We start from the raw sequence: 17,471 nt of genomic DNA on the forward strand, positions 1-17,471 counted from the left end.
GGTTTAACGAATAATCTACACAAACAAAAACAGACGTCTACATTGGTGTCAGAAATAGACCATATTAGTCAACATCTTGAATGATGTAGCTACCCCAATCTCAATTTCTCAGTATTCTAATACTCTACTCTCTACATTCCCCCACCATACTACTTTGTATACTTCATTATTTAATCTCTGAAAAATCTCCAAATTTCTTTCTTCTTTCTTTCTTTGACAAAGACTGATTATTCATTATACAAACATTACTTTCACTTTCAATTCTCCATTAATAATCATCTTTTCCACTTTTTTTCCCTCAGATTTCAGTATATTCACACTACAATTTCTTTGAACTTATCCCACTTTCAGTTGTCCCAGTTTATTGTCATAGATCTTCAAGGTCAGTTTCTTTCATTTTTCTATCAAATACTTCATATTAGTATGGTAATTATTACATTAAATTAAGTATATATATAAACTATCTTTTGTTTTCTTTAAATATTGCATAATTTTGTATAAAATCAGCTTGATTTTCTTGCACTTTTTGTGGGTTTAAGCTTTGTTCATATCTACTTTACTAATCAAGCTTCTTTTTGTTCAAATTATTGATGTTTTTAATATCAAATTAAATAAACAAAGTATAGTTAAGGATATTTTAAATTAAGTGTACTTTCTGTTGCTATTATCTGATGTTTATGTCAAATTAGTTATCTGGGTTTTGTAGATTATTTTAATTTTGTTTTGAATTTCATACTTTTGAGGGTTTTACTGTTTCAGAAGTTCAAAAACATTAGTTTTATTTCTGGGGTTTTAGAGAAGTGAACATTGACCTATAATGGGGGGCTATGAATCTGAGCTTCCTGCAAGAAATGCAGAAGGTGACCTTGTTGCTGCTGCACAGCATATTGTTGCAGCATTAGGGACTAAAAAGATTTTGTCTCAAGATGAGAGGAAAATCTTGGTTGATCTTCGAACCCGATTGACCGCAATGTCTATGGTTGATGATTCAAAAGTTATTGAGTCTCCAACTAAGGGGGTTAGTGAGACTGAAGAGTATCTTAATCTGGTCTCGGAGAAGATAACGAATCGTGTATCGGATGAGACCATGATATGGGATATGGGTCCGGAGGATGCTTCTGAGTACCTAAAGGCGGTTGATGAGGCGCGTGTTTTGACTGAGAATTTGGAGAATTTGTGTTTGAATAAGGATGATGAGGAAGTGGAGCTTTTAAGGAAAGCTCATGATGTGCTTCAGACTGCAATGGCTAGACTCGAAGAAGAGTTTGGGCATATTATTGTGCAGCATAGCCAACCTTTTGAACCGGAGCACAAGTCTTTTCGATCTAGTGAGAGGGGTGATATGGTTGGTAGCCCGATTTCCTTGGAGGATGATCCACTAGAAGATTCAGTTCAAAGAGAGTCTGTTGGCAAAAACTTGGAGGATTACATTGTTGATTTAGTTCACCCAGATGTGATTCCGGACCTTAAGTGTATTGCAAACATGATGTTTATTTGTAATTATGACCATGAGTGCTCCCAGGCTTATGTTAATGCAAGAAAACATGCTCTTAGTAGATGCCTCTTTGTTCTTGAAGTTGAGCCACTAAGCATTGATGATGTACTTAAGATGGAATGGGGCAGCTTAGATTCTCAAATCAAGAGATGGGTTTGGGCCTTGAAAATCTTTGTAAGGGGATATCTTGCAAGTGAGAAAAGGTTATGCGACGATATCTTTGGGGAGTTTGGCTCGTTGAGCTCTTTGTGCTTCACCGACTCATCTAAAGCTTCAGTTATGCAGCTACTAAGTTTTGGGGATGCCGTGGCTCTGAGCCCAAGGCAACCTGAGAAATTGTTTCGTATCCTTGATATGTATGAGGTTCTAGCAGAACTGCATCCTGATATTAATTCTTTGTATGCGGAGGATCAGGCTGTTAAGGATGAGTTCTGTGAGGTTTTGAGGAGATTAGGTGATGCAGTGAGGGCGACTTTTCTTGAATTTAGGAATGCTATTGCTAACAATGCATCAGTCAATCCTTTTGCTGGGGGTGGGACTCACCATCTTACCAGGTATGTCATGAACTACCTGAGGCTCCTCACTGATTACAAAGACACTCTAAATCAAATTCTTGAAGATGCTGAAAGAGAGGAATCTCTTTCTCCCATGGCTGATTCTGTTGCATTTGGAGACGAGGTAAACCAATTCGATAGCACTTGCAATGCTACTCCGATGGCTTTCCATTTCCGATCCCTCACTTCAGCACTCATAGCTAATATAGATGAAAAGTCAAAATTATACAAGGATCCTGCTTTACAGCATTTCTTCCTCATGAACAATATCTATTACATTGCACAAAAAGTGAAACATTCCGAGCTTAGAGATATATTTGGGGATGACTGGATCAAAAGGCACAATGGGAAATTTCAGCAGCAAGCAATGAATTATGAAAGAGCTACCTGGAGCTTCATCCTCTCGCTTCTTAAAGATGATGGAAGTGAGAACTCTGGATCGAATTCAAGCATAAAAAATGTTCTGAAAGAAAGGTTAAGGAGCTTCTATGCTTCCTTTGAGGAGGTCTATAGGAATCAAACTGGATGGCTGGTCAGGGATCAGCAGCTTCAGGAAGATTTGCGCATTTCAACATCGCTTAAGGTAATCCAAGCATATCGAACCTTTGTGGGACGACACAGCAACGAAATCAGTGACAAGTACATAAAGTACACTGCTGATGATTTGGAAAACTATATACTAGATTTGTTCAGTGGATCTCAAAGGTCATTGAATAATATCTGTAGAAAATGATCTGTTTGCTATTTTAGAACAGAGCAACAGTCAGCTGTAGTATTCGCTTTTGTGATTTTGTTTTCGAGTTCTCTACATAAATAATGGTTGAATCTCGCACTGTATTCAAACTTTGTACAATATGTGGCAATTATGTAAAGCAGATGGTTTTGGTATGGCAAATGTCCAGAATTGAGATATACTTTGTATTTCACATATTTTTTATTTTATAGTTTGGATGTTTATATTACATAAGAGTACATTTCTTCTTAGATCTTGTCTTTCGAAATTAGATGGAAATAGAACTGCATTTGCATCCGAAACAGGGAGACAGTGTTACAGACTTACAAGTTCTTGCATTACATGTAGTTGCTTCTAGTTTTTCACTACATGGTATGAAAGCTTTTTCAGCACCGACTGCCAAAGAAAGCATTACAAGAAGAGCAAAGTATGTATACTTTCATCTTCGTCTTCTGAGATGAAGATTTCACCGAACTCAGCTAATAAGGAATGAGAAGAAGAAAAACAGTAAATCGGATTAAATGTTTTCATCTATACACTACTTTTTTTGCTCTATATAAATTGTCTCTGTCATAATGCAAACTTGCAAAGTACAGAGGTTAATAATATGTCAGAATGGTTTAAGTGCAATTTAACTAATTCAATAATTCAATTTAACTAAGGGTCGGAACCCCTCACGGGTCAACCCAGTCTGGGTTAGCGGGCTAGACAATCTGGGACAATAGATCGAGCTTAGGCTAGATTTGATAATGTTTGGCTGTGGTAAAGCAACAATGAGATTTTGTATAGATATTACTATTAGTACAATGGAGCTTGACCCTCTCTTTATCAGTACAAAAATATGGGCCAAATCGGGTTGAGTTCAGGTGGTTTGGTTTTGGTTTTGGTTTTGGTTTAAGTTAGATACGGTTTTCTCACAATAACCTTTCGGGTTGGGTTAGCAATTGCATGAACAACCAACATAAAATTAGCTTGGTATATTTGCTTCCTTTGCCATGATCTATATGACTATAAAGATAACATTTAACTTTCTCCTAATTCAACAGATAATCATTATTCTAACATTCTCTTTAATAAAGTGAACTACGTGTTGTTGTATCTTAATCAGCTCCATAAAGACTTAATGATTGTTCTTATTCTATAATGTATCAAGCTTTTAAGTCCTCAATGAAAAGCCTAAAGAAAATTTTTCTGTTCATCACTTTGTCATGTGGATATATTGTACGGAATACTTAATTACCATGGCTAGCATACACCTGAACTTGCTCTGGTGCCTGTCCAGTTACTCGTATTGTATTATACTCCCTCTATCACTATATGTTTACTGTATTTGATTTATAATGAGAAAATAAAATAATACCATTGGTTGATTTAGTTTGAATATAATATACTCCCTCCGCTTTATTTTAAATGTCACACTTATCATTTTTTTTTTTTTTTTTTTTTTTTTTTTTTTTTTTTTTTAATGTAGTATTCCACTTCCATTTTTAACATTTAACTACATAATATTATTGTTTTTTTCTTTCATGGTCCCACTCAAACTTTTTATATACATTCGGGTGCACCTAGATAGGTGCACCCAAAGGTGTTTTTTTTGCTCATTATTATATTAGATTTTAAAATGAACACTAAAATACTACCTCCGTTAGTTGTTTTGTGTAACTTGAAGAGGTTTACGGCTGCCAATGCAAAATATGAAAGGCATTGATTAGAGGAGAGTAACATGCAATTAATTAAAGGTAGAGGAGAGAGAAAGTAGGGACCCCCCATGTGTTTTGGTGGGGAAATCTGATTCCTTTAGTGGAAATGTTATTCCCTTCTAATTTTTCACCAAATTTTCAAAACATTTGAATTTTAAGGTGGGATTTAGATTCCCTCCATCTTTTTAAAAAAAAATCAAGGAACTTCTTGTCTCGGGACTCCCCTTGACCCTCCTCCCTCTTGATGCGTTCTTCCTCCTCAACACTCTTAAGAACCATACCCAAAGCTCTGTAAGTGTACAATGTACAGTAAGGACCAGTTTCGCTGGACTCGTAAAATTGGCGAGGGAAAGGAGAACCAGTCTCAAAGCAGTGATTGAGGTTTCTGATCAATTTCCCCTCACCTTCGTCATTCGTCGCCATGTAAGTGTCGTGTAAAGGATCTAGGTTAACCATTGTTGCGGGGGACTTATTTTTGTGAAAGATCGAAGTGGAGAAGAGTAGATCTGGAGGGAGGAAGTGGAAAATCGCAGATGAAGAGGAGAGAGAAAAACCCAGAAGATGAACTAGGGTTCATCTAGATAAAACTCCAGAACAAATAGGAGGAACCCAACCATCAAAAATTAAATTTTGGTGGTTGGGGATGTGAGTTAATGAGGAGAGTTGGGGGAAATTGGATAATAAATGGAGGGAGTCATAAGATTAGGGAATATGATTGTTTTTTTTTTTTTTTTGTAAAACAGGGAATTTAATTGGTTTTAGGTAAAACTGTCAAAACGGTTTGACAGTTCGGATTCGGTTCTGTTTGAAATCGGTTCGGTATTAAATCGGGTCGGTTTGAAATCGGTTTAAGTGTCTCGCGGGCCGGTTTCAATTCGGTTTAAATATTTATCGGTTTGATTCGGTTTCGGTTTATTCTTGAGGGGTTTTAATTCGGTTCGGGTTGTAAACGGTCTGGGTAATGAACGGTTCAGTGTAGACGGGTTACGGTTTGTTAACGGTTCGGTGTAAACAATTTCAGGTTGGAAACGGTTTCGAGTTAGAAACAGTTCGGTTCTTTTTCGGTTTAGTTTATAACTAGTTCGGTTATTTTTCGGTTCAGTTTATAACTGGTTTGGTTCTTTTTCGATTTAGTTTATAACTGGTTTGGCTCTTCTACGGCTTAACGTTATTCGGATCGGATCCATTTCGAGTTTACTAAATTACGGTTCGAGTCGGTTTTCGGTTTCAAAAAATCGATTGTTTATCGAGTCGTTTGAATTTGGGCAGTTAAATGGTTTTGGTTTTAAATTTGATAGTACTTGCTAACCTTTTGTTGGTTAACAAGTTTATATTAAGCCGAGACTTCATCATTTCATAAATAGGCATCATAATATACAAATTCTCATTGATTTTATATATACATATCATATTTTGTTTCAAGTTTAGCCATACTAATCTTACTAGTTTGTAGCAGATTCGTTTATGAGCGGTCTGGTTTATAAAACGATTCGGTTTGCAAGCGGTCCGGTTCATAAACGGTTCGGTTTTAATACAGTTCGGTGCAAACGGGTCGCGGGTTGTTAACGGTTCGGTGTAAGCGGTTTTTATCCCGTTTTAAATGGTTTCGGGTTGAAAGTGGTTTCGGGTTAGAAACAGTTCGGTTCTTTTTCGGTTCGGTTTGATTCAATTCGGTTTAGAAGTGGTTCGGCTCATTAACGGGTTCGGTTCTTATACGTTGTATCGTTATTCTGGTCGGTTCGGTTTCAGGTTCATTCACATACGGTTCAGGTCGGTTTTCGGTTTCAAAAAAACGGTTTTTAATCGGTTCGGTTCTCATTTGGGTCGGTTTGTTTCGGGAAGTTAAACGGTTTCGGTTTGAAATTTGACAGCACTAGTTTGAGGTTAATGTAATTAGATTACAATAAGGGTAAAGTTAAAAAAAAAAAAAAAAAGTTAAGTAAGGGTTAATCAGTAATTTCAGGCTTTTTTTAGCTAAAAATAGAAAGAAAACAGAAAGTTGCACATAACTCCAATCATCCCGAAATGGCAAAAGTTGCACAAAACAATTAATGGAGGTAGTATATCAAATGAGCATAATACTAGGGATGTCAGTGAGGCGGGTCAAGTAGGAGACCCGCCCCATCCCTGCCCCACTGTCTCGGTTTGGCGGGTGGTGCGGCGAGGACGGGGATAAAAACCATACCCGCCATGGGTGATGGGGCGGAGGTGGATTTTAAGTTGTACCTGCCCCGCCACACTTCGTACCCGCCTCATCCCCACCACATACCCGCATCTATATATCTTTAAAAGCAAATTATATACTTTTATGCTGTTTTATAAAATAATTACGTGAAATAAAATATTAATTATAATACTTTTTACTACACTTATATTATAAACAAATATGTGTGTAATATTAAGAATGTTTATTATTTTTATTATTATTATTATCCGTATTAATTATGTAGGATTGTATATTTGAGAGACGGAGATTAGGTGGGTCTTGAGTGGGGATTAGGCGGGTCTTTGGTGGGGATTAGGTGGGGATGGATATCCAAGTGGGGGTTTGGACGGGGATGGTTTTGGAGTTGTACTCGCCGGGACGGGGATTGGGATGAATATTAGACCCCCTACGGGTAGGGCTGTACACCGGTCCAAAACCGGACCGGACCTGGATCGGACCTGTTAGGACCGGGACCTGAATCAGTGGATTTTGAGGACCGGGGACCGGACCTGATTCAACAGGTCCGGTTCCGGGTCGGACCTGATCAATCAGGTCCAGTCCGGGTTTGGACCTGAACAAACCTGCTTTATGATTTTTTTTTTTTTTTTTTTTTTAAAAAAAAAATAATTACCTGTTGCAATTACATCAGCATGAATTCAACATGAATTCGAAAAGAATGAACAAAAAAATATCGAAAACAGTTAATTAAACTCCAAAACCCCCCAAAAAAAAGCAAGAATTCTAAAGAGATGAACTAAGAAATAGAAATTCAACATGCAAACATCAAACAACCATTATAAGCAATTGAAACATGAATTAACATATAAATTCTCACCCTTAATTCATTATTTCGAATACAAAAATACCCAAACATAATTTAATTTACATTTTCATCAGGAAAACCGAGCAAGGTCGTCGGTGAGTGATGCAGCTTACAGGGGCAGGGGGTTCTCGCGCTACCTGGTGGTTGGTGGATGCCTAGCCGATGACTGGTGGTCGCCTGAGAAGGTTTAGTGAGTGCGTGCAGCGTGAGAGTGAGGGTGAGTAAGTGTGTGCGGCGTGATTGCGTGAGGGTGGGCCGGCTGGTGAGTGGTTGTGAGTGGTGGCGGCTGAGAGAGTGAGGGAGTTAGGGTTTAGAAATGAAAAGTCGAAAACTGATTTCCAGTTTTGGTTTTTGATGTTTTTTTTTTTTAATTTTTTTATTTATAAATACATGTTTGTACCGGGTTTCAGGTCCGGACGTGAAAACCCCGGTTTTAGACCTGATCCGGACCGGGACCTGAATCCTTGAATTTCAAGGACCGGGACCGGACCTGAATCAACAGGTCCGGATCAGGTCCGGTCCCATCAGGTCCGGGTCAGGTCGGTTTTCAGGTCCGGTCCTGTTTATGTACACCCCTACCCACGGGGATGGGGATGGGGATGAAAATGTTAGGTGGGGATGGGTATGGGAAGGCCTACATCTGCCCCGCCCGCCCCATTGACATCCCTACATAATACCACTTGGTGCATCTTGTACCCAACTGTATGTAACAAATTTCACTCAAACCCAAGACTACTTTTTTTTTTTATTTATTAATATTATTTCTTTCACCCTCACATCCCTTTTCTTTCAATACAACTAGAGAGTCTGGTGCGCGCGATACGCGCAAAACATCTAGCCCCAAATGTGTGGTCATTATGGGTAGTTATAACACTATTAAGGCTCGTGATAATTTGCTTAATAACGTTGAAAAACCTTATCAATTGGAGCTCTATTGGACTAATTCTAAATTTCTAAGCGTACGTCAATACAATATGATTATGCACCCTAAATGTTGAAGAATTATAGTGTGTTGTAGCTAGTGAAAGTCCCACAAAAGAACATTAATTAGAATCAAAGTAGAACATACTTGTGTTCAACTCATACATGAGATTGATGTGCTTGACATATATATGAGCTTAAAAATCTACAATCATATTCATTTTACACTTTTAGGTATGAGAAAAATGCAAAATAATTCATAATTAAAAAAGAAAATGGCTGAAATGTCTTCTGTACAACACAAATATATGGCTGACTCCCTACCCAATTTAACAACCAAAGAATAATATTCCTTCATCTTTTATTTTGCACCAGGTTTTTGTCGATAGATATGCCACCTCCAACCATCAAAATACTTGCTGATCACCCTTCTGTACCTAGACCGACCTCGATTGCACCGTGTTCTATCGCGATGAGCTTATCTTCCATGGTAAACTCTTCTCCAATAAGTAAGAAGTAGTAGTTAGTTGTGCTTACAATTTCATCAAGAAGTTATTATCCTGTCTGCAAGTACATCCATGAATATGTATAAGACAGTCAACCAACAAGACTAACACCGTGAGTACCACATAAAAATTAAGTTATTTTTATATGTGGATTCTAAACCTTTTTGTCATAACATATTTTATCAGAATTAATGTGTGCAGTGTTAGTAAACAAGCCTTTATAATATGTACTACCTCCGATTTTTATAAATAATACACCAAAATTACAAATAATAAAATCAGATGCAGTATATAATATAATTAAAAGATGTTCCATTATTAGACTAAAAGTCTTAGTTCATATGTATAACTAAGCATCAATCAAGTGATATGCTTCAATACCAACAGATAATATAAAGACAACAAATGCCTCCAATTCAATCAAGTTTATGCAAAGGAAAAGAGAGAAAAGACATTGGATAACAAGCATTTGCCAACTTGTTTGGCATGCTACTTTTTTTTTTTTTTTTGGGAAAAAATAACATTTTATTTCATACTCAACTCCAGCAAAAATAGTTTCCTCCGCTTTCAAGAACTAACACACATACATATTTTTTAAACATATTTATGAAGGGGAAAAAAAACACTTCAAATATAACTCATACTTTTTATATTTGATTTTTCATAACTACAATTCAGTTTTTTAAATCTAAATACCAAGAAAAAGAACACATATGGCTAATAACCAAAACCTATTTATTAAAAATAATAAAATAAATAATCGAAGTTTAAAGTAAAAACAAAATGCAAGACAAAAGAGAGCAAATTACATATTTTAAGGGAGATTAGAGCTAAAGTTCCATGAGCTTCTTATCCCACGTTTTTCAAAAATGGCATCCCAAGAGTCATTCAATTTGCTTCTTGACGATAGAGATTATCATGGCCAAGACATGCATAACTGGAAAAAGATAGAAGATGAAGTCAAAACCAGTCCATATAAACCAAATATCACACTTATTCACACATAATTACACCAATTTTACGCTAGACCAATATGATATTTCAATCTCAAAGACATAATGCCTGAGAATTTGGGAGAAGATGAATTGAAAATCAAGAATCAATAACATATAACAAGCAGTACATAAAATGATAAAATCACTCATCAAAACCTCACATTAAGACTAAGGGCCTGTTCACATTTACTTAATTTCAGCTCACTTCAGTTCAGCTCCAATCAGTTCAGTTCAGTTCCAATCAGTTCAGTTCAGCTCCTAATTTCCCTCTCTCATAAAATATTCATTTCAGCTCAGCTCAGTTCAGTTCAATTCAGTTAAGCTCCAATCACTTCAATTCAATTCAGCTCAAATAAGTTCACTTCAGTTCAGTTTTGCTCAGTTCAGTAAATGTGAACAGGCCCTAAATCGAAATTATCCAGGAAGCAAAAAAATAGCAAACCATCAAGAAGCTTTCAAGTTTGAAAATGCTGATTGTTCGAGAGTTTTGAGAACCGTACTTCCTTCGATTGCTCCTTAGTTCAATACATTATTGATTTAGGAGTCTACCAAATAAAATCACTAAAACAATCTAATTCTATACAAAAACATCAAATTAAATTGAGCAAAAAAAATAAAGAATGAAAACATAAAAGGAAATGGAATTGAAGCATTACGATCATAAGAGAAGAGGTTTTGTCGCAGTACTATCCGACTGAATTCTTCCATATATTTTCGACCCTTTAAAGAAATGGCTCTTTCTAATGCAAAGGCTATGCAAGATTAAGCTACATGAACTGTTGATAAACATCATATTGGGAACTATAATTGTGCTATTTGACAAGGAGTATTACATTATAATTGTGTTTTATACGCACCTAACTCTGGTAATTTGTGTGGAAATCTACTTTGGTAATGCTCTTTTATTAACCCCAAAGGAGTTTGTATTAACATCTACTTGTACAATGGTATATATTAGACAACAATGGTATCTCCTAAACAAACTCCTTTCTACAATCAATTCGTCTCAATTCAATGTTTGATCGACTATATTAGGGTTGTAAAATTCAATCAACCGAGTATCCAATCAAACCAAAGGCAAAAGAAAGTGAAGAAAGCAGAAATCATGGATTTTAAAGTGTGATTACCTGCATAATTAAACGCCAATTTTGAAATACAATGCATGCATTACAGTTTTCTTCGCTACTCAAATTTATATAAAAACGTAGACAACAAAATTTTACAATAAATCTAGATTGTGAAATTGATATTCAGTAATTAAAATTAAAAAATGAATAAACAAATTTACCTAACCTTAGAAACTAATTCAATGGAGGAGAGAAAGCATAGTAAGCGATGGAGAACTCATATGTCGGTTCAATAGAGGAGAGAGGCGGAGGAGGAACAGAGGAAGGAGGAGCGTTTAAGAGAAAGAAAAGAGGAAATAAAAAGGGTAATTAACATAATATTAAATGTTGGCATAGATGTAAACTAATATTTTTAGGATAAAATTGTCCTCACATTTTTCCTAAGAGATATCTCCCGCTTTAAGAGATTATACAGGGAAGTTGGTGTCGGCTTTTGCTAGCAATTTTGGCTATTGCTCGGCCTTTAGAGCAGAGGTCATGGCCTTGACTAGAGGCTTAGAACTTGCTCAGAATCTGCAAATGTAAAAACTTGAAGTGCAGATGGACAATCTCTCTTGTGTGCAAGCTTTACAAAAGCAAGAGGTGCCCATGGAAGAAAACGTTCATGACATACTCTATTGTAGGAAGCTGTTGAATGATCCAAGATAGCAAGTTCGAGTAGCTCATGTATATCGAGAAGGTAATCGAGCGGCGGATTGGTTGGCCAACCGCGGAGTTGTTCAAACCTCTCAATTAGAATATATTAATAATGTTCCGATAGAGTTTAGTCATATTTGAGAGGAGGACGCTAGGGATATGCCACACTTTATACCTCCCTAATTAGGTGTTTAGTTGTTTTGCTTGCTTTTTTTTTTTTTTTTTTTTTTTTTTTTTTTTTTTTTTTTTTTGTGTGTTTGGTGTTTGTACCTCTTTCGAACAAAAAAAAAAAAAAAAAAAAAAAAAAAAAAAAAAAAAACTTAACTTGGTTTAAACTTTAAACTCAATAGCCAAATTCTTACTTTCCAGTTTCACCTGTCCGGTAGTCCTACTCACTCGGCAGCGCAACCTCCAGCACAAGAAGCAGATACAAACAACATTCTTCCAACTCTTTAAACCCTTCTCCATTTTCATCCCTTTAATCTTTCAATCAAAGGGTATGTGCCAATTTCTTTTTTTTTTTTTCACTAATATTTTGCTATTTTAGCTAAAATTTATAGTTTAGTTTGTATAAATTATATATCAGAAAATTTACTAATAATTAACCAATTGAGCTCAACATAATGATTAAGAATTTAAATTTGTCAAATTTTATTGGTTGTAATGTTGTTAGAAAGCAATAAAATTTAATTTGAGATTATTGGTTTCAAATATTTGAAGTTTCAAGACTCAGAAAAGTGGAATGTGAGTGTTTGGATGTAATTATATTATGCAATGTTATATTTACATAAGCCAAATTTGCTCAACTATCAAATTTAAGGTACCCCAATTCATTCGAAATTCGAAACTTGTTGAAAAGGCGCTGGCTTTTCAATCAAAACCTCACATAGTTGGCTGTTTCACAATTTATTGTGCAAAGAGTGAGAATATTCCTTTTTTGAGTACACTTGACAATTTGTGCATAAACTTGTAAGCTGTAAATGCCTGGATGTTCATGCAAATTTTAAGTATGAAATGTAGGTTTATAATATCCGGTACGAGCAATACGTGTATGATATGAGTGTCATATGACAATTGGAATGCACTTGTATTAATTTGATGGGAATTAATGGATTCAATTACTTGGATTCCTTTGGATATTTGCTTCATGATTCTTCTTGGTATATAGCTAGCACATAAACTCCCAAACTGAAATACGAAATTGAATTCTTGTAAAAGCTAACACAGCAGTGACTTGTTGCTGTATTTTTTCCATAGCCTCAACTTGGTATAAAAATCTTGAGCTTGATCTCATGTTAATTATATTGGATTCAAGAAGTTCAGCGAACGCCACTTGCTTCTATGGGAACTAGATGATTTGGATGGATATATTGAACTTTTCTTCTTCAATTATTCAGTGCTGCAAATTCACCTGTTATTTATAAAAAAAAATAAAATAAAATAAAAAGACAGAAGAGGGGGGGGGGGGGGGTCATATGCGTGCGTGGCCTTTTTGTTAAGCAAACATACATATGCTTGTGTTCTCTCTGAACTCTACTTTATTTTCAGGATGGCTTTTATCAACAAGGTTCGAAATGTACTCGAGCAAACATCACACAAGCTGCAAAGTTTGGAGCCATCATTTCCTAATGCATCATTTTACCAGGCTATTAGATGTTTTTCTTCCTCAAAGCTTTTCATTGGAGGTATTAAGTCTTTCAATTCATCTCCAAATTGTTTTGAACCACCAGTATCAAAGACAGACATTGGTTATAGACTTATAGTTGTCTTGTGATTCCTGTCACATTATTCAGACAAGGTGGCTTGTTCAATATTGGTTTGTATATTTATATGACTGTGTATTTCGTTGCAGGTCTTTCATTTGCTACAGATGAGAACAGCTTAAGAGAAGCATTCATGCCTTATGGGGATGTCGTTGAAGGTGTGTTAATTCTACACTTTTTACCATTGATTTCTTTGCTAAAATCTTGTTGGTTGGGATACTATGAGACATTGATAATAGTTTTATCTTGATTCACGGGCTACCACCTTTTTGGTCACCATGTCATTATTCAAGATGGATGCATCCTTTCTCTACACATGAACTTATATTCCTTACTAATCTGTTATCAGATAATTTTAGGGTATAGGGTTTTTCAATCAAATTTTTTGTAAATATTTTGGTTAGATGAAGCTGTGACTGTGAGCTTAGGATATGGTAAAGATGTTCAATATTCGAATTTCTAAATCAAGCACTAAACAACTAGGAAAAATCAATCAATTAAAAGTGTATGGAATTGAGGGATAAGAACCTACCATATGATTGAGCATAGCCGGATGTACCAATCTTCTCGGTTTGGGGGGGGGGGGGGGGGTGGTGTGTGCGGTCTCTACATCAAGAATGTGAAGCAAGGGTGATCAATCCTCAAAATCAAAGTTATGCTTATTCAGCATCAAAAGGAACCTTTATTTAACAACAAACAAGCAACATCCCTGTATCCCAACAAACAAGCCCCACACTAAGCTAGCAACAAACAAGCAAGAATTCCCCACACTAAGCTAGCAACATCCCTGTATCCCAACACACGAATAAGAGTGACAACAGTCACAACAACCCCACCCCCCCCCCCCCCCCCAACACCCCCACACAAGAAATGAGCACCGTACTTGATGGTACAATAAACAAACAAGAGTAGGGAGGGACAAAGGGGAAACAAAACAAACAAGAGGAAGCCATTGGTCACTAGGGCCGGCATCATCATCATCATAACCACACTCCCCATCATATAGGAGAACCTGGCTTTTTAGCAATCTTGGGTTTGGAACCTTCGCCCAAACTAATGTTTGAACTTATAGGGAGCTAACCCTTGAATTCTTTGCCTCTTTCGAACAAAATCCCGTTGGTGAGATCAACTTGGTGAGTGCATATTGAGAGTGTAAACTGAGTGTATTTAGCACTCATCTTGTATTGAAGTTTTATCTTTGATATACACTTTTTTGTTTTTTCAACCAGGGATGAATTTTCAACTTTTGTGTCTGTTTCTTGCAGCCAGGGTTATATTTGATCGTGAGTCTGGAAGGTCAAGAGGCTTTGGCTTTGTCTCTTATGCATCTGCTGAAGAGGCATCTTCTGCCATCCAGGCTTTGGATGGAAGGGTAATGACTGATAATTTGGTCTTCTTTTAAGGGTTATTTTATTTTTAAGCAGCTGGTTGCCTCATTAATGGCTTAAGTGCAGCTCTGCCCTTTGCCACTTGCCAAAAGTAATGCAATACCATAATGCGCAAACACACACATCAACAACAACAACAAATTCATCATGCACTTTAGCTCCTCCTCCTACATTTTTGCTTTTTTTGAAAACAGCACCTCCTCCTACATTGTTAAGCTCTAACATACAAAATATATTACATTGGTCAATCAGAACTTACAAAAGTTGGGACAGGGAGAAGCCATTTGCTGGATAGCCTCTTGGGTTTTGGATAATGTTTGTGTACTTGAGAAATTTGAGAATTATGAAAGACAAACTTTCATTAGTATTCTGGTTCTTTAGGAAACCATAATATTTGATTCAGAATTCAGTTAAGAGTTGGTGGTGTTGTTATTTCACTTTGCTATAATGCTATATTACTGGGTGCAGATTTCCTAATTCCAGAGTTCACTATATTACTGGGTGCAGATGTCCTAATTCCAGAGTTCACTTATCTTCTAGAAGTTCTAATTCACTGTTCAATTTATAATTTCCAGGACCTTCATGGCCGTTTTCTAAGAGTAGCCTACGCTGCTGACCAGAGGCGTACTAGTCCTGGTCCAAGTTTTTCTGGTGCTTCTGGTTTTGGTGACAGCTTTAGAGGAAATGACAGTTATGGAACCGTTACCAGTCATACTGGTGGCAAGTTCAGTGGCAGAGACAGTGACAACGCAATTGGTGGTAGTTATAATCCCTTTAGTAACACAGGATTTGGAAACACTGGAGAATACAGTGACGGCAACTGCAGCAGGCCTAACGCTGGCATATATGAGGGCTTTTCTGCCAATGGAAATGGAGCAGCTAATTACACTACCAGTACTGATAACTTGAACACCCATAATGTCTCAAATGGAGCTGGTGGTGGGCACTATATACAAAATGCAGGTAACGACTTTGGAGGCAGTCCTGGGAGTGGTTATGGTGCTGCATTTGGTGGATGTAGTTTTGACAATGGTAATCATGGGCCTACTGGCAACTATAGCAGTAGCGGTGATGGCAATGGAATTGGTGATAGCTACAGCACTACTAATAAAAATTTTAACAGCTTTAGCGGCAAGACACCTTATAATACCATGAGACAAGACAACGGTAATTGGCAAGGTCATAACTTGGACACCAGCAATAACTGTAATAATCAGGATGAGACTAGAGGCAACATATATGGCAATGGCTGTGTCAATTCCAGGTTTGGTTGATTGGAAAATATTACCAGATGATTGAACTATCTAATTTGTTCAACATGATTTACGAGGAACATGTCTTTTTTTTGTTCCTTGCTCATACCGTTTTTTTTTTTTTTTTTTTTTTTTTTTTTCCCTCTCTATTTGACAGGACTATTGATGGGTTTTTATTGTAGGATTTGAGTGTCATTTTTAAGGAATTCTCACAAAGTAATACTTGGTCTTGTGGAATTCTCGAATTGTAAAAGGTTGATGTTTTGGATGTATCAATCAAATTACAACATTTGGAATTTCACTTCTGTCCATATACTTCCTCTGGTTTTTAGTTGACACCTTTCTATTATCACGCTTACCAACGCATGTTTTTAACGCTTAATAACTTCAATTATCAACATCATGAAATTATGAGAAGTGGATATTAATAAAATATAGATATAGATAATTCAAACAAGATTCCACATGATTATATTTTATCGTATTTATCAATCACAAAAGCGAGTCAAAGTGTGGTATGTGAATAGTTTAAAAGTCAAACGGTGTCAACTAAAAAAAACAGAGGAAGTATATCATTAGAAGTAGATTCAGTGTTGTGTGCTCGAGAACGCTTGAAAATAAATATTTTGATTGCGTATTTTTCTAATAATCATTGCTTTATTCTTATTTTTAATTAGTATATAGATTTCATATGCCTTATTTCTCTTTTCAAATAAAAAAAATCAATATACTAAAAGACACACCAGTAATGATAGGCGTCAACTTTTAAAATATTGAGAAAATAGATAGAGAATATATGTGAAATGTTTTCTTCGAAAGTTTAAGAAAAAATCGTAAAATAATATATTAACTAACTTTAAATATCTTATGGTTCAAAATAGAAGGAAACTTGAATAAAAAAAATATACTATGATGTAACAGCGAGTCAAAAACCGTGCATGGTACGGGATCTAACCCTTTTTTTTTTTTTTTTTTTTTGAAATAAGGTATGGAATCTAACTTAGTTATAAATAATATGGAGTATTAATTATGGAGAAATCCCTGTCAAAAAAAAAAAAAAAAAAAAAAAAAAAAAAAAAAAAAAAAAAAAAAAAAAAAAAAAAACAGAGAACGTCACTCCTCCAATTAAAGGATTCAAAATTCTCAAATTAAAAGCTTTACGATTAATGAAATCCCACAGAGATTCCCCTAAAACCAAACTCAGAGTAAACCCAATCTCCAAAACGTAAACCAATATCACCAACAAATGCATACCCTGCACCCAGCTATAATTGAAATTCAAACCGCCTGGCAACCAAAGGCAAGATGGGCTAGCAAGCAAAGGGTGCCAAAAGGTGAAAATAGCAAATTTTTAGAGGGTGATCTCTCATC

At 36.0% G+C, this 17,471-nt stretch overlaps 2 protein-coding genes and 1 long non-coding RNA gene across 4 annotated transcripts; 2 read left to right on the forward strand and 1 right to left on the reverse strand.

Moving 5' to 3' along the window:
• The first annotated feature begins 81 nt into the window (after nt 1–81).
• On the forward strand, nt 82–2,961 carry LOC145593594 (exocyst complex component EXO70E2-like). Its single transcript, XM_081649865.1, has 2 exons — nt 82–382; nt 760–2,961. The coding sequence occupies exon 2, from the start codon at nt 818–820 to the stop codon at nt 2,780–2,782; it is 1,965 nt and encodes a 654-aa protein (XP_081505991.1). The 5' UTR covers nt 82–382; nt 760–817; the 3' UTR covers nt 2,783–2,961.
• A 5,572-nt stretch (nt 2,962–8,533) lies between these two features.
• Nucleotides 8,534–11,879, reverse strand: LOC145595511 (uncharacterized). Of its 2 annotated transcripts, none has more exons than XR_014102966.1 (3): nt 11,434–11,879; nt 9,748–9,875; nt 8,534–8,996 (listed from the first exon to the last, which is right to left on the reverse strand). It is a non-coding gene; the product is annotated as an uncharacterized LOC145595511 (long non-coding RNA). The 2 variants fall into 2 exon arrangements; XR_014102965.1 differs by lacking the exon at nt 11,434–11,879 and adding an exon at nt 11,227–11,418.
• A 158-nt stretch (nt 11,880–12,037) lies between these two features.
• Nucleotides 12,038–16,657, forward strand: LOC145595560 (uncharacterized). Its single transcript, XM_081651973.1, has 5 exons — nt 12,038–12,193; nt 13,245–13,381; nt 13,549–13,617; nt 14,725–14,831; nt 15,423–16,657. Exons 2-5 carry the CDS (start codon nt 13,246–13,248, stop codon nt 16,119–16,121), a joined length of 1,011 nt encoding a protein of 336 aa, XP_081508099.1. The 5' UTR covers nt 12,038–12,193; nt 13,245; the 3' UTR covers nt 16,122–16,657.
• The last annotated feature ends 814 nt before the right edge of the window (nt 16,658–17,471 follow it).

This window comes from Chenopodium album, chromosome 19 (genome assembly GCF_948465745.1).
Source record: "Chenopodium album chromosome 19, dcCheAlbu1.1, whole genome shotgun sequence".
Classification (NCBI taxonomy): Eukaryota; Viridiplantae; Streptophyta; class Magnoliopsida; order Caryophyllales; family Amaranthaceae; genus Chenopodium; species Chenopodium album.

Excerpts from the sequence above, each read along its gene's own strand:
- LOC145595560 (XM_081651973.1), top strand. The coding sequence starts at position 13,246 with ATGGCTTTTATCAACAAGGTTCGAAATGTACTCGAGCAAACATCACAC. Across the intron at positions 13,382-13,548 it reads CTCAAAGCTTTTCATTGGAG|GTCTTTCATTTGCTACAGAT; the intron begins GTATTAAGTCTT and ends ATTTCGTTGCAG. Across the intron at positions 13,618-14,724 it reads TTATGGGGATGTCGTTGAAG|CCAGGGTTATATTTGATCGT; the intron begins GTGTGTTAATTC and ends TGTTTCTTGCAG.
- LOC145593594 (XM_081649865.1), top strand. The coding sequence starts at position 818 with ATGGGGGGCTATGAATCTGAGCTTCCTGCAAGAAATGCAGAAGGTGAC.